The sequence below is a fragment of the Phyllobates terribilis genome, unplaced genomic scaffold (genome assembly GCF_046119375.1).
Source record: "Phyllobates terribilis strain yellow unplaced genomic scaffold, ASM4611937v1 Scaffold_4__5_contigs__length_816908805, whole genome shotgun sequence".
Lineage (NCBI taxonomy): Eukaryota > Metazoa > Chordata > Amphibia > Anura > Dendrobatidae > Phyllobates > Phyllobates terribilis.
Genome location: NW_027362764.1, coordinates 748,321,721 through 748,338,790, shown reverse-complemented (window position 1 = coordinate 748,338,790; position 17,070 = coordinate 748,321,721). Strand labels below are relative to the sequence as shown.

General features: G+C 43.9%; 1 protein-coding gene across 1 annotated transcript in view; it reads right to left on the bottom strand.

Annotated features, from left to right (window-relative positions):
- Positions 1-17,070, bottom strand: part of ANXA13 (annexin A13) — a 72,387-nt gene that overhangs the window by 45,114 nt on the left and 10,203 nt on the right. The window contains exons 2-4 of the mRNA XM_073679847.1: positions 15,392-15,467; positions 13,375-13,469; positions 6,252-6,422 (exon numbers count right to left, since the gene is read on the bottom strand). Coding sequence (XP_073535948.1) covers positions 6,252-6,422; positions 13,375-13,469; positions 15,392-15,467 — 342 coding nt within the window. The remainder of the gene's footprint in view (positions 1-6,251; positions 6,423-13,374; positions 13,470-15,391; positions 15,468-17,070) is intronic.

Here is a 17,070-nt window from a genome sequence, read left to right as displayed (position 1 = left end):
GTTGAGCGGATTGCAGATAGGCGAGATTCTTATGATCCGTGTAGATGACCACTGGATGCAAGGCCCCCTCTAGTAAGAAAAGCCCATTCCTCCAGCTCAAGTTTGACGTCAAGCAGCTCCAGATCTCCAATGGAATAATTGCGCTCAGAGGGAGAGAGTAGCTTGGAAAAGAAACCGCAGGTCACCATTCGACCGGACGAGGATTTCTGAGCGAGAACTGCTCCGACCGCTGAGGAAGAAGCATCCACCTCTAGGAAGAACTGCTTGTTACCATCAGGACGATGCAGCATCGAAGCTGAAGAGAAGGCCCGTTTCAAGGACACGAGGGCACTTTCTGCCTCAGGAGTCCATTCCTTGGGATTAACCCCTTTGCGGGTCAGAGCAGAGATGGGAGCAGTCCGGGAGAAGAAATGGGGAATGAACAGACAGTAATAATTTGCAAAACTTAGGAATCGCTGAATAGCCTTCAGCCCCTTAGATCGGGGCCACTTTAGAATGGCAGATACGTTTTCGGGGTCCATCTTTAGGCCGGTCTCCGAGATTATGTAACCCAGGAATGGAAGAGAAGTCTGTTCAAAAACGCATTTCTCAAATTTAGCATACAGACAATTCTTCCTGAGCCTCTGCAATAACTGTTGGATGTCTCTCTGATGTGAGGGCAGATCTGGAGAGAACACCAGGATATCGTCCAGGTACACCACCGCGCATGTGTAGAGAAGGTCTCGGAAGATATCATTCACCTGCTCCTGAAAGACTGCTGGTGCGTTGCAGAGTCCGAAGGGCATCACGTGGTTCTCGTAGTGGTCATCCCGTGTGTTGAATGCCGTCTTCTATTAGTCACCTTGGTGAATCCAGATCAGGTTGTATGCCCCAGGGAGATCGAGTTTCGTGAAGATTTTAGACAGGCTGGTGGGAAGACTGGGACCTGAGAACTAACAAGAGAATTGAAGCAACAAGCTTACAATGTTGCTCAGGCACCTCCACGTTGGGGGAGGTGCCTTATATAGTAGATGCCCTCCGGCTATTGGCCGGGGACATCTTAGGACGGAGCGTGCGCACAGCCCCTTTAAGAGACAGGGAGCGCGCGCCCTAAGAGCAGTGGCCGGGGATCTACGCACAGCGCTCACACCCTAGGCAGCCTCAGCGTGGAGACCCGACGGGGGAGCGGCGTGCACAGGACCAGAGTGGTAAGGGGGTCGGCGTCTCTGCCAGGGGAGAGAGGCAGAAGGCAGAGACACTGACGCTATAGCTGCACTGACTTTGGTCTTGATAAAACACAGTGGACCTACACCAGCAGATGACATGGATCCCCAAACCATCACTGATTGTGGACACTTCACACTAGACCTCAAGCAGCTTGGATTGTGGCCTCTCCACTCTTCCTCCAGACTCTGGGACCTTGATTTTCAAATGAAATGCAAAATTTACTTCCATCTGAAAACAACACCTTGGACCACTGAGTAACAGTCCAGGTCTTTTTCTCCTTGGCCCAGGTAAGATGCTTCTGGCGTTGTCTATTGGTGATGAGTGGCGTGACACAAGGAATGCGACACTTGTAGCCCATGTCCTGGATATGTCTGTGTGTGGTGGCTCTTGAAGCAATGACTCCAGCAGCAGTCCACTCCTTGTGAATCTCCCCCAAATTTTTGAATGGCTTTTTCTTAACAATCCTTTAAAGGCTGTGGTTATCCCGATTGCTTGTGCACCTTTTTTTAACACACTTTTTCCTTCCACTCAACTCTCTATTACTATGCTTGGATACAGCACTCTGTGAACAACCAGCTTCTTTAGCAATGACCTTTTGTGGCTTACCCTCCTTGTGGAGTGTGTCAATGACTGCCTTCTAGACATCTGTCAAGTCCGCAGTCTTCCCCATGATTGTGGCGTCTACTGAAACAGACTAAGGGACCTTTTTAAATGCTTAGGAAGTCTTTGCAGGTGTTTTTTGTTAATTATTCTAATTTACTGAGATAATGACTTTTGCGTTTTCATTGGCTGTAAGCCATAATCATCAACATTAACACAAATAAACACTTGAAATAGATTACTCTGTTTGCAATGACTCTATATAATATACGAGTTTCACTTTTTGTATTGAAGAACTGAAATAAATTAACTTTTTGATGATATTCTAATTTTGTGAGAAGCACCTGTATATATATATATATATATATATATATATATATATATATATATATATATATATATATACTGTACAGACCAAAAGTTTGGACACACCTTCTCATTTAAAGATTATTCTGTATTTTCATGACTATGAAAATTGTACATTCACACTGAAGGCATCAAAACTATGAATTAACACATGTGGAATTATATACTTGACAAAAAAGTGTGAAACAACTGAAAATATGTCTTATATTCTAGGTTCTTCAAAGTAGCCACCTTTTGCTTTGATGACTGCTTTGCACACTCTTGGCATTCTTTTGATGAGCTTCAAGAGGTAGTCACCGGAAATGGTCTTCCAACAATCTTGAAGGAGTTCCCAGAGATGCTTAGCACTTGTTGGTCCCTTTGCCTTCACTCTGCGGTCCAGCTCACCCCAAACCATCTCGATTGGGTTCAGGTCTGGTGACTGTGGAGGCCAGGTCATCTAGCGTAGCACCCCATCACTCTCCTTCTTGGTCAAATAGCCCTTACACAGCCCGGAGGTGTGTTTGCGGTCATTGTCCTGTTGAAAAATAAATGATGGTCCAACTAAATGCAAACCGGATGGAATAGCATGCCGCTGCAAGATGCTGTGGTAGACATGCTGGTTCAGTATGCCTTCAATTTTGAATAAATCCCCAACAGTGTCACCAGCAAAGCCCCCCACACCATCATACCTCCTCCTCCATACTTCACAGTGGGAACCAGGCATGTAGAGTCCATCCGTTCACCTTTTCTGCGTCGCACAAAGACACGGTGGTTGGAACCAAAGATCTCAAATTTGGACTCATCAGACCAAAGCACAGATTTCCACTGGTCTAATGTCCATTCTTTGTGTTCTTTAGCCCAAACAAGTCTCTTCTGCTTGTTGCCTGTCCTTAGCAGTGGTTTCCCAGCAGCTATTTTACGATGAAGGCCTGCTGCACAAAGTCTCCTCTTAACAGTTGTTGAAGAGATGTGTCTGCTGCTAGAACTCTGTGTGGCATTGACCTGGTCTCTAATCTGAGCTGCTGTTAACCTGCGATTTCTGAGGCTGGTGACTCTGATAAACTTATCCTCAGAAGCAGAGGTGAGTCTTGGTCTTCCTTTCCTGGGGTGGTCCTCATGTGAGCCAGTTTCTTTGTAGCGCTTGATGGTTTTTGCAACTGCACTTGGGGACACTTTCAAAGTTTGCCCAATTTTTCGCACTGACTGACCTTCATTTCTTAAAGTAATGATGGCCACTCGTTTTTCTTTACTAAGCTGCTTTTTTCTTGCCATAATACAAATTCTAACAGTCTATTCAGTAGGACTATCAGCTGTGCATCCACCAGACTTCTGCACAACACAACTGATGGTCCCAACCCCATTTATAAGGCAAGAAATCCCACTTATTAAACCTGACAGGGCACACCTGTGAAGTGAAAACCATTTCCGGTGACTACCTCTTGAATCTCATCAAGAGAATGCCAAGAGTGTGCAAAGCAGTCATCAAAGCAAAAGGTGGCTACTTTGAAGAACCTAGAATATAAGACATATTTTCAGTTGTTTCACACTTTTTTGTTAAGTATATAATTCTACATGTATTAATTCATAGTTTTGATGCCTTCAGTGTGAATGTACAATTTTCATAGTCAAGAAAATACAGAAAAATCTTTAAATGAGAAGGTGTGTCCAAACTTTTGGTCTGTACTGTATATATATATATATATATATATATATATAAAAATATTGAAATATTGCAGTTTTTACACTGCCCAGAAGAGCACACAAAATAGTGTCACTCACACTTCCTGTTTTCTGCAGCTCAATTGTCAGCTTTGCTGTGTAGACTGAGACAGAATCAGCAGAGGGTAAAGGATTTCGTAACAGCTTTCTTGTGCTGCTGTGATCTACAGTCATGGCCAAAAGTTTTGAGAATGACACCAAAATTATATTTTCACATGATCTGCTGGCCTCTGGTTTTTATTAGTGTTTGTCTGATGTTTATATCACATACAGAAATATAATTGCAATCATATTATGAGTACCAATAGGTTATATTGACAGTTAGAATGAGTTAATGCAGCAAGTCAATATTTGCAGTGTTGCCTCTTCTTCTTCAAGACCTCTGTAATTCTCCCTGGCATGCTCTCAATCAACTTTTGGACCAAATCCTGACTGATAGCAGTCCATTCTTGCATAATCAATGCTAGCATTTTGCCAGAATTTTTAGATTTTTGTTTGTCCACCCGTCTCTTGATGATTGACCACAAGTTCTCAATGGGATTAAGATCTGGGGAGTTTCCAGGCCATGGACCCAAAATCTATATGTTTTGTTCCATGAGCCATTTAGTTATCACCTTTGCTTTATGGCAAGGTGCTCCATCATGCTGGAAAAGGCATTGTTGGGCGCCAAACTGCTCTTGGAAGGTTGGGAGAAGTTGCTCTTGGAGGACATTCTGGTACCATTCTTTATTCATGGCTGTGTTTTTAGGCAAGACTGTGAGTGAGCCGATACCCTTGGCTGAGAAGCAACCCCACACATGAATGGTTTCAGGATGCTTTACAGTTGACATGAGACAAGACTGGTGGTAGCGCTCACCTCTTCTTCTCCGAATAAGCTGTTTTCCAGATGTCCCAAACAATCGAAAAGGGGATTCATCAGAGAAAATGACTTTGCCCCAGTCCTCAGCAGTCCACTCCCTGTACCTTTTGCAGAATATCAGTCGGTCCCTGATGTTTTTTCTGGAGAGAAGTGGCTTCTTTGCTGGCCCTCCTTGAAACCAGCCCTTGCTCAAAGAGTCTCCGCCTCACAGTGCGTGCAGAAGCACTCACACCAGCCTGCTGCCATTCCTGAGCAAGCTCGGCACTGCTGGTAGTCCGATCCCGCAGCTGAAACAGTTTTAAGATACGGTCCTGGCGCTTGCTGGTCTTTCTTGGGCGCCCTGGAGCCTTTTTGACAACAATGGAAGCTCTCTCCTTGAAGTTCTTGATGATGCGATAGATTGTTGACTGAGGTGCAATCTTTGTAGCTGCGATACTCTTCCCTGTTAGGCCATTTTTGTGCAGTGCAATGATGGCTGCACATGTTTCTTTAGAGATAACCATGGTTAACTGAAGAGAAACAATGATAACAAGAACCAGCCTCCTTTTAAAGTGTCCAGTGATGTCATTCTTACTTAATCATGACTGATTGATCGCCAGCCCTGTCCTCATCAACACCCACACCTGTGTTAATGGATCAATCACTAAAACGATGTTAGCTGCTCCTTTTAAGGCAGGACTGCAATGATGTTGAAATGTGTTTTGGGGGTTAAAGTTCATTTTCTGGGCAAATATTGACTTTGCAAGTACAGTAATTGCTGTTAAGCTGATCACTCTTTGACATTCAGGAGTATATGCAAATTGCCATTACAAAAAATGAAGCAGTAAACTTTGGAAAAATTACTATTTGTCTCATTCTCAATACTTTTGGCCATGACTGTAGATAATCCAGGATAGTAATGCCATAAAATAAACATATAGATAGTACAATGTTCCCTTGATATTCCCTGATCCTTAGGGGACGGTCTGTGGACAGACACTTTTCTGTACATCATCTCCAATTCATACTAGCTGCCATAAACACATAGTATGCTGCACTGTTCATACAGACAAATCAGGAGGAAAGTGTATATATTCAATATGTTCCACCAAAGAGGCATTTAAAAATAAAAAAAAATAATAGTACAATAAAACTTTAGCTAAATTCTGTGTATACAGCTCCTATGCAGACCTATCTGTCTTCTTGGTTACAGACAACAAATGCACCCTGTGTAGTCTGATCCTGAAGCCATTTATTAACCAATTCCTGTACTCTGTCTAGCAAAAATAAGTAGTAGATTGCATAGTACACACAACTACACTTTTAGAATACATTCAGTGTTTGTATGCTAAAACCATGAAGATACATAGTTCTGCACATGGGCTGCATACATCAAATGGTAAAAAATGGATTGTCATCAGGACTATCTGAAAGTTGCTTCATACTGTAAATTATTTAGCTGCAGCGAAGCTATGAAATGGTTGCAAAGTTGGATCCAATGGAAAAAACTGCAACTTAGTAATTTATGGAGAAGGTGCACCTGGTTGGCTCTAGTACAAAGGATTTGTATCAGCAGAGATTCGTTGGTTCCTGCCCCTTTCATGGCTTTTCTCAGTTCTCTTGCGTCAAATTCACAGGGACGATCAAGCAACGCCAAGGCCGTCTTCTCAAAGTGGCCACTCAGTTCACTTTTTAATACACTTTCTAAGTCCTGAAAGAAAAAAAACACATGTAAGGCAAAACATAGAAAACCGCTTTAGGCCTTCTTCACACGTCAGTATTTGGTCCGAATTTGGATAAGTGTTTGTATGCCAAAAGCAGGAGTGGGACTTACTGAGAAAAACTAAGGCCGGTTTCACACGTCTGCATATCTCCGGTACCGGAAAAATCGGTACCGGAGATATCCGTGTCCCGTGTGTCCATGTGTCTGATTGTGTCACACGTGTGGCAACCGTGTGCCGCCCGTGTGCCACAGCAGGATCATACAGACGGCGCCTGGGAATCAGCGCTACAGTTAGAGTTGTTCCCAAGCGCCGATGTTGAACACTAGCCTCATCATGGTTCCCTGCCGGCGCTGTGATCAGCACCAGCAGGGACAGTGATGAGGGTAATGGTAGTCTTCTCCCGCAGTGCCCCCACCTGTTAAAATAAGAATGAAATAATAAAATCCATGTACTCACCTCTCCTAGGTGTCCCCCACTGTAATCCATGCGAATCTAGGGAGAATGAGTCGCTCCGGAGCTGCAGCTCAGGAGCGATGTCCTGTCACTCACTGAGCGCAGCTCCGGCTCATTCTCCCCAGCTTCCCGACTTCAGCGGTCGCATGGATTACAGTGGGGGGACACCTAGGAGAAGTGAGTATATGGATTTTATTATTTTATTATTATTTTTAAAGGTGGGGACACTGCGGGAGCAGACACTACTACCCTCATCACTGTCCCTGCTGGTGCTGATCACAGCACCGGCAGGGAACCATGATCAGGGCAGTGTTCAGCACCCGGAGCTTGGGAACATTGCTAACTGTAGCGCTGATTCCCAGGCGCCGATACGTGTCACACGGATGACACACGGATGTCATCCGTGTGATACGTTTTGAGGACCGTGTATCCGCAAGAAAACTGACTTGTCTCCGTGTGGAGCACACGGACACACGGTCCGTGAAAACACACTGAGATGTGCACAGACCCATTCATTTAAATCGGTCAGTTTGTGTCAGTGTCTCCAGTACGTGTGGAAACTGTCACCACTCATACCGGAGACACTAGCGTGTGAAAGAGCCCTAAAATTGTAAAATTAACATCTGTTCTGTGTTTTGGAGACACTCCTGGTTTTGGCACACAAATGCTAATCAAAAATACTGATGTGTGAATGAGGCCTTAAAAGTTCTATCTCCAAACAACAGATTATATTTTATCTGTAGGGAATAACTTGCTGATCACTGGGACTCTGACTGCTGGGATGCCCAATAATCCTAAGAAAGGGGCTCTTGAATGGAGTGGAGGTGCACGTGCTTTACATTTACTCAATTCATTGTCTATGGGACTGCCAAAGAATTGGAGTTGAGCGCTCCTTTATGTTCCTAGACAATTAATGCAGTGGAGTTTGAGAATGCGCAGAGTCACATTCTCGAGATTGCTGGGAGTCCCAGCGGTCCGAACCCCCAGCGATCAGAAAATTATCCCCTATTCCTAATTTTGTATTTATGGTCCTTAGAAACCAATTCGGGAATGTACACCTTGTGCATTTGCCTAAAGAACATCAAGTGGCTCAAATGATGGGGGGACCACTGGCTCTGACACAATGGACACGGATGCAACAGTGCAGACAATAAGGAGACAGTGGTAACTTAACAAACAACTGTTTGTTCAATTAACACAAAGGGGTGCCCTCGGCATAATATCAGGGGACAACGCAAAGGGTGAAAATGGAAGAAGTTATGTTACAAGAAGAATACAGTAATTCAGATGAACAGGGTATTAACACAATGCTATTGACACACTAACGTTCTATTATTACCATTAAATAACTGTTATAAGTGAGGTGTTAGTCAATACCCCAACCTAAAGGGCGCCACTGTCACTACTGGGCCTGTCACTGTCGTCACTCTCTAGGTAACACAACACATCACACAGACCCTAACGAGAGTCGATGATGCTACCCCATAGGCTGCAAGTCCCAGATTTGTGAGTTAGTCGGTACACTCGTCACACTGGCCGCCTTCGTTCCCTGAAGTATGGCCCCAGTCTCCACTTTGTACCGCACGTCTACACTGGAAGCGATGGCTCACATGAACATTCCTCCGCTACTGCTCAGTCGTCTCTCTCTCTGCCTTGGTTCTGTTCGCTCGGCTCACCTCACCCAGCTTTGGTCTCTCTCGATTTCTTTACTCAGATCTGGTCTCTCAACTCCTTTACTCAGATCTGGTCTCTCAACTTATTTACCCGGATCTAATCTCTCAGCTCCTTTACCCGGATTTGGCTCTCTGCTCCCAGATATGGTCTCTCAACTCCTTTACTCGGATCTGGTCTCTTGGCTCCTTTACCCGGATCTGGTCTCTCGGCACCTTTACCTGGATCTGGTCTCTCGGCTCCTTTACCCGGATCTGGTCTGTTGCCTCCTTTACCCGGATCTGGTCTCTCGGCTCCTTTATCCGGATCTGGTCTCTCGGCTCCTTTACTCGGATCTGGTCTCTCGGCTCCTTTACTCAAATCTGGTCTCTCGACTTCTTTACTCAGATCTGGTCTCTAGTAATGGCAGCTATAAGCAAGCTCGCTGTCCTATTACAGGTTCAGGCGCCAACTCCTCCCCTTCACTGCCTCCTGGGCCTTTTATATTTACTAACTGCACCACAGCTATCACCTGACCTGGTGTCTTCTCCAATCTCTTCCCTGAGGGAAGATGTACTTCACTCTTGAGTTCCTACTAATGCAATTCTTTCTGCTTCCACTTTCTCTATCATCTTTGACCAGCAGATGGCGGTATTCACTTGTAGCCACTCTGTTAGGCATGAAAGGGATTGTCCACTACTAGGACAACCACTTCTTGATCTAAATGTTTCGCCTTGATAAAATGAAAACACCTATACTCACCTCCTGTGTCGGCGCTGTTCCGGCATTGTTGGCACTCGCGGTCCCAGGGCTCTCATGCGGTTGTGATGACACGTGAGCCCTACGCCCAATCAGCACTGGCGTCACTGTCCCCGCCTTCATACAAATTGAACATGAAGAGGAAGTCAGAGAGCAGCTGCAGCCCGGACTTCCTCTTTATGTTCAATTCGTACGAAGGCGGGGACAGTCACGACAGCACTGAGTGGGCGCCAGGTTTATGTGTCATCACAACTGCACAAAAGCCCTGGGACTGTGAGTGTTGACACCGCTGGAACGTCACTGGTGAGTAAAGGCATTTTTTTTAATTGGGGCCAGACATTTAAATCAAGAAGGGGTTGTCCTAGTAGTGGAAAACCCCTTTAACTGTGTGCATCTTCTCACAATTCCACAAATCTATAGAAAGACAGCTTCACATATACAGCTTCTTAGTGGTTGCAAATAGCCAACCTTGTTTTTTTATAAAACCGTTTCCATACAAAGAATTTGGATCTATGTATGTGTATTTGCACTGAATTTAAGACCAAAATATATAATGATAAAAAAAAATGGAGATTTTCATAGAACCCTGTATATTTGTGGAGGGTCTGACCACCAGTCTGACCACCAACTGCTAGAAAGAAATGACAGTAGATTTGGGAAAGCTCCATGCTTTGGCTGTAATTAGGCAACCATGTGACTAGCAAAAAAAGCCAACAAGAGATGACGTGGTCACAATGGTTGTTAGAGGAAATATGTCAGTACATTTTTTACATACTGAAGTAGGTAGACCGGACATTCAGTGTCTCCCACTCACACACCACCTCCTCATCTCGGCACCTATCTGTCGGTGTCCCCCAAGGTTCAGTTCTAGGCCTGGGACAGCTCATAGAGTCTCATGACTTTCAATACCACGTCTATGCTGATGACTCACAAATCTACCTCTCTGGACCCGATATCACCTCCTTACTAACCAGAATCCCACAATGTCTGTCTGCTGTTTCATCCTTCTTCTCTGCTAGATTTCTAAAACTTAACATGGAAAAAACAGAATTCATCGTCTTTCTGCTATCTCATTCAACCCCCCCAACTGACCTATCTATCAACATCAATGGCTGCCCACTCTCCCCAGTCCCTCAAGCTCGCTGCCTTGGGGTAACCCTGGACTCTGAACTCTCCTTCAAAGCACATATCCAAGCCCTTTCCACTTCCTGCCGACTCCAACTTAAAATTATCTTCCGGATCCGCACATTCCTCAACCATGAATCTGCAAAAACATTAGTGCATGCCCTCATCATCTCCCGCCTCGACTACTGCAACCTCTTGCTCTGGGACCTCCCTTCTAACACTCTTGCACCCATCCAATCTATCCTGAGCTCTGCTGCCCGACCTATCTACCTGTCCATCTCCTATTCCCCGGCCTCTCCTCTCTGTCAATCTCTTCACTGGCTCCCCATTGCCCAGAGACTCCAGTTCATAACCCTAACCATGGCATACAAAGCCATCCACAACCTGTCTCCTCCATATATCTCTGACCTAGTCTCCCGGTACTTACCTGCACGCAACCTCCGATCCTCACAAGATCTCCTTCTCCACTTCCCTCTTATCTCCTCCTCCCACAATCGCATACAAGATTTCTCCCGTGCATCCCCTCTACTCTGCAACTCTCTACTTCAACATATCAGACTCTCGCCGACCGTGGAAACCTTCAAAAGGAACCTGAAGACCCACCTCTTCCGACAAGCCTACAACATGCATTAACCATCGCTCCACCATACCGCTCCATGACCAGCTCTACCCTCACCTACTGTATCCTCACCCATCCCTTGTAGATTGTGAGCCCTCGCGGGCAGGCTCCTCGCTCCTCCTGTACCAGTCGCCGTCACGTTTTGCTCAAGATTATTGTACCGTATTTTTCGGACTATAAGACGCACTTTTTTCCTCCAAAATTTTGGAGGAAAATGGGGGGTGCATCTTATAGTCCGAATGTTGGGGGTGTGTGTATATATATGTGGGGTGTGGGGGGAGTGGTTGCGGTGGAGGAGTGGGGCACAGGAGGCAGCAGCCGCCCGCTGCAGCCTACACTGTCCCCGCTGCTAAAGTAAATGAATATTCACTGCTCCCCATGGGGCGTGGGGAGCACTGAATATTCATGCTCCTTAATAGCAGCACACAGTGTAGCCGCGCTGCGGCTCCGGCTGCTGTCGGAATCGCCTGTGCCCGCTGTTAAAGGGCATGAATATTCAACCTCTCTCAACGCCCATGGGTGTGGGGAGGGGTGAATATTCATGTCCTTTAATAAGCGGGCACACGAGATAGCCCGGCAGCAGCAAGAGCCGCAGCGCGGCTACACTGTGTGCCGGCTATGAAGGAGAGTGAAGTCACTGCTCCCCGTGCACAAAGTCCCGGCGTGGGGAGCAGTGACTTCCGGCAGCTGATCTCTCCATGTGAGCCGCACATGGCAGTGACGTCATGCGCGGCTCACATGGCGATATCAATGCGGGCAGACAGGATGCAGCGCTGGAGGAGAGAGAAGAAAGGTGAGTATGAGTGTTTATTTTTTTTTGTGCAGCCTGATGGGGATTAGGGGGACTATGCATACTAGGATAAGGATGAGGGGGCCATACATACCAGGGCAAGGATAAGGGGACCATACATACCAGGGTAACGCTGAGGGGGCCATACATAACGGGATAAAGATGAGAGGGCCATAAATAACAAGATAAGGATGAGGGGTGCCATGCATACCAGGATATGGATTAGGGGTGCCATGCATACCAGGATAGGGATTAGGGGTGCCATGCATACCAGGACGGGGATGAGGGGTGCCATGCATACCAGGACGGGGATGAGGGGTGCCATGCATACCAGGACAGGGATGAGGGGGCCATGCATACCAGGACAGGGATGAGGGGTGCCATGCATATCAGGATAGGGATGAGGGGTGCCATGCATACCAGGATGGGGATTGCTGTGCCATGCATACCAGGATGGGGATTGCTTTGCCATGCATACCAGGATAGAGATTAGGGGTGCCATGCATACCAGGATAGGGATGAGGGGTGCCATGCATACCAGGACAGGGATGAGGGGTGCCATGCATACCAGGACAGGGATGAGGGGTGCCATGCATACCAGGACAGGGATGAGGGGTGCGATGCATACCAGGATAGGGATGAGGGGTGCCATGCATACCAGGATGGAGGGATGCCAGGCATACCAGGATGGGGATGGGCACCACGTATAAAAGGAAGGGGGGGGCATATATACCAGGATAGGGGATATTGTCAGAATTGGGGGATATTACCCCTATACCAGTGTCAGCAGAAGACCCCCTCCCCCTTAAAAGTGCATCATGAACACATTTTTTTGCTTAAATTTATTTTTTTTATTTTCCTCCTCTAAAACCTAGGTGCGTCTTATCGTCCGGTGCGTCTTATAGTCTGAAAAATACGGTAATTGTTTTTCCTCTGTATACCCCTTTTTCACATATAAAGTGCCATGGAATAAATGGCGCTATAATAATAATAAATAATAATAATAATAATGGTATGGATGAATAAGGTGCTTGTCCCCCAATACAATATTATATTTTTTATAGATATCCGATGTGCCAGTCGTGAGAAATCTAGTGTAGAAGCCATATGCAAATTAGGCTAGAAGTGCACTGGAGGTGTGTCAGTGCATTTGGACAGCTTTCTCCAAGTGCATTGACATGTCCCCACTGCACTTCTAGCCTAATTTTCCTATGGCTTCTATGCTAGATTTCTCATGATTAGCAATTTGGATCTCTATGTAAAAAAAAACACATTGACAGATTGCCTTCAGTGATGAATATCATGGTTACCAACACTGATGTTGTCATTTTGGGATGCTTTAGACGCGCAACCATTCCTGCCTAGGACTGTGCCCAACCCCACCAGTAACCATCCACTTATGAGAGTGGTTTGTATACACACACACCTTTAATTCAAAAAATTCCAAAATTTGCTGGGACTGTTTCCCCAAAGAAATCTAAACAATCTAGATCTGCAGACAAGTATATACAGTATGTTACAGTGAGTACATAGTGTACAGTACCTTGCCATACAATGTCTTGTATTTAAGCTTTATTTCCTGACGCTGCTCAGAAGATCTATTTGCCAGGATTTCAATAATTGCTTTTTCATCAGTTCCTGTAAAATAAGAAAAAAAGAAATAGATGTCATTCGGTGAACGGAGGAGAATATATTCAGTAATTTGTAGGCTTGATATAATTTTTTTTCTGTTTGGGATCATTATTTAGCCGTACTTTTATAGCTAGCTGGATCAAACTTTAGAAAAAAAATATTGACCAACTTGTGCATGGCACCATTGTATAAAAAAATAAAAAAATAAAAGAACTTTGCAAAGTTTTTCTTTTGTTCCGGCGCCTATCCGTTCCTGAGATATCGCCCCCTCTTTCCTGTATATAAATCTAGGAATTTTTTTTAGCCAACTGGGTGTGATCTGCATAAATACACCCACAGAGAAGAAGTTATGACCACACCCAGTTGGCTAAAAGAATAGATTTATACACAGGGAAGAGGAGGTCATATCTCATGAACGGAGAGGCGCAAAAACAAAAGAAAAACATCTCCGGATTCAGGAGAACAGCGGCATTTACACCAAGTAAGGTGACTGCAATCTATTCATATTGTTATAAAACATTTAAGACTGAGGAGCAGCATATATAGTGGATATAAAAAGTTTACACACCCCTGTTAAAATTGCAGGTTTTTGTCATGTACAAAAATCACAGCAATAAGAATCATTTCAGAACTTTTTCCACCTCTAATGTCACCCATAATCTGTACAAATCCACTGAGAAACAAGTTGAAATCATTTTGAGGGAGAGAATAAAAATAAAAATAAAATAATGTGGTTGCATAAGTGTGAACACCCTCTTATAATTGGGGGCGTGGTTGTGTTCAGAATTAGCCAATCACATGTAAACTCATGTTACTTAATAGTCAGTACACGGCCGCCATCATTAACAGTGACTCTGATTAACCCCATTTAAAGTTTTGCTGTTCTGGGAGGATTTTCCTAACTTTTTTAGTTGAATTTTACAGCAAAAGCCATGGTTTGTAAACAGCTGACAACACAACAAAGGGATCTCATTATTTAAGGTTTTCAGTCAGGGGAAGAGTACAAAAAAATTCCAAGGCATTAGCTATATCATGGTGCACTGTGAAGACATCATGAAAAAGTGGCTGAAATTTGGCATAACAGTGACATTACCTAGAACTGGACGTCACTCAAAAATTGATTAAAAGACAAAAAGAAAATTGGTCCAGGAGGCTGTAAAGGCCAAAACCTACATCAATTCTGCCAAAATCATGTGGGGAAAACATGTTATGGTCTGATGAGACCAAGGTGGAACTTTTTGGCCATAATTTAAAATGGTATGTTTGGCACAGAGCCAACACTGCACATCACCAAAAGAACACCATACCCACAGTAAAGCATAGTGGAGGCAGATTTATGTTTTGAGACAGTTTTTTGGCAGCTGGAGCTGGGACTTTAGTCAAAGTGGAGAGAATTATGAACAGTTCCAAATATCATTTAATTTTGCAACAAGACCGTCAGGATTTGTTAAAAAACGGAAGATGAAGAGGAATTTAATCTTTCAGTGCAACAAAAACCCTTCAAATCAACAAAAGAATGGCTTCACTAGAAGAAGATCACAGATGTGGAATGGCCCAGACATGAATCCAATAGAAAATCTGTGGGTGACCTGAATAGAGAGCTAATTTTGATGGTCTTTTTGAAAGGGGTGTAGCTGACAGGGTAATTTTGCAGAGCAGCTTAGAGACACCCCGCCAAAGAATCTAGTAAGCCACACGCCCTTGATAAAGACTGAAAAATTACCACTATATTAAAAAGGCCCATATCTCTGGAACCATATGGCGGATTTAAAAAAGAAAAATAACAGAATACTTATGGAAGCAGCAGGAATAAAATGAGAGCAAAATCAGGACACTTTTGATTTGGTGACAGGTTCACTTTAAATTACACCTCCATGTACACGCTGGAGCACTTGGGTCCGTTGAACTGTTATATACTGGACACTCACCAAGTCCTTTACAAGCTTTTTTCAGGGCCTTGCAATCTCGTTCTGCATTAAAATCATGATGGTGCCGGATGGTTGGCTGAAAATAAAAATAAAAATTGATTTATTAGCAAAGAATGTTTGATAATGGATTATTGGTCTTATTGGGTTACTATGTGCTAAACATTGGTGGGAGATTGTAGCATCTGAACTGAAAATATACATTTCATTTCTGTATGTATCAAGGATATTGACTGTGTAGCTTCTTTGTAGGGGAAGTTCAGACATAATGGAGTTTTTTTTGTGGATGCTGAAAATCTGTGAAATTTACAATATAATCCACGTGGATGTCCATACACCTAAGCGGGGGGGGGGGGGACTTGCAGAATTAGCGCATGCTACAGATTTTGAAAAATATTGCCGAAATTTCAGCGTTTGCAATGTGAAGGATAAAATACACAGAAAATTCTGTATCTTAAACGTTCATTTTCCAGCAGATTTTGAAATTGGAGGTGTGTCGATTCATGGAAAGCGCATCAGCGCACTTAATTACTTAGCACCCTACTCCGCCTACTGACGGACATTCAGTTAAAGGGGTTTCCCACCTTCCTAAATTCATGTATCTAAGGCTAAAAATAATTTTGAAATTGGGTTTCATTAAAAATGTTGCCACCATTTGCCTTTTGCTTCTTGCCTTCTATTGCCGGCTGTAGAATGAATTAACTGAGAATTCATCAGTGAGCTCATTCAGATTGAATGATAAGGGGGGGCAAACTATAAAAACTGTTTTATCTGTCTTTTTTTTTTCTGAGCCTCTCTTGACCACATCAAAAGTTGAATATGCTGTGAATCAAAGAGCCAGTAAAAGGCAAACCGTGCAAAAATGTTAATGGAACCCAATTGCAAAAATGATCTTTAGCCCCAAATACATGCACCTAAATTTAAGAAATAATAAAAAAAAAAAAGGTGGACAACCTCATCAAGGGCTGGTGCAAGACTCCTCTGGTAGCAGATTATCTCTGCGCCACACAAAAGGATTGGTCATTGGAATTTAACAGATCGGATCATCTGTTGGGGGAGACTCGGGCGGTCCCCATGCACATTATTAGACTGTTTAATGTGTATGGGGCCTTTTCAGTCCTGCTGACTCCACAGTATAAATGTCACGGACAGGTTCATTATCTTAGGATATTTGCACAAGGCATAGCTTAACATAATGTTTGCTGACTGATCACCACCACTGTCTAATCTCATGCAAACAACAGTAATAAAGCGACGTCTGCTTCATGCGGCTGGCAGATGATTTCCTCATAAATTATCTGTTCCCTAGAAATATGGATCATTAATCAATAACTGATATTACCTTTCCTGCCGGGAGGGAAATCTGTTGTATATTATACATTTTATAGCCACACAAGTATAATAGCCCTTAATAACTATGGATTATAGAGGATTTACGCCTTTCTGGTTATTTCAAGTAACTTTAAAGAGTTATTTCCATCTCCATAGATGGATAGAGCTTGTAAAAACAAGCACTTTTGCCATTTACTCTTTATTAAAATTTACATCCGTTCTTGAGATATTAACACTTTTCTTTTGTTTACAGCTCGTTGCCTAGGAGACCGACCATTGCTGCTTGTCTAGCTTGTAAGCACTGCACCGAAGAAAAGGGTTAATATTTTTGGAACAACAAATTTTTTTAA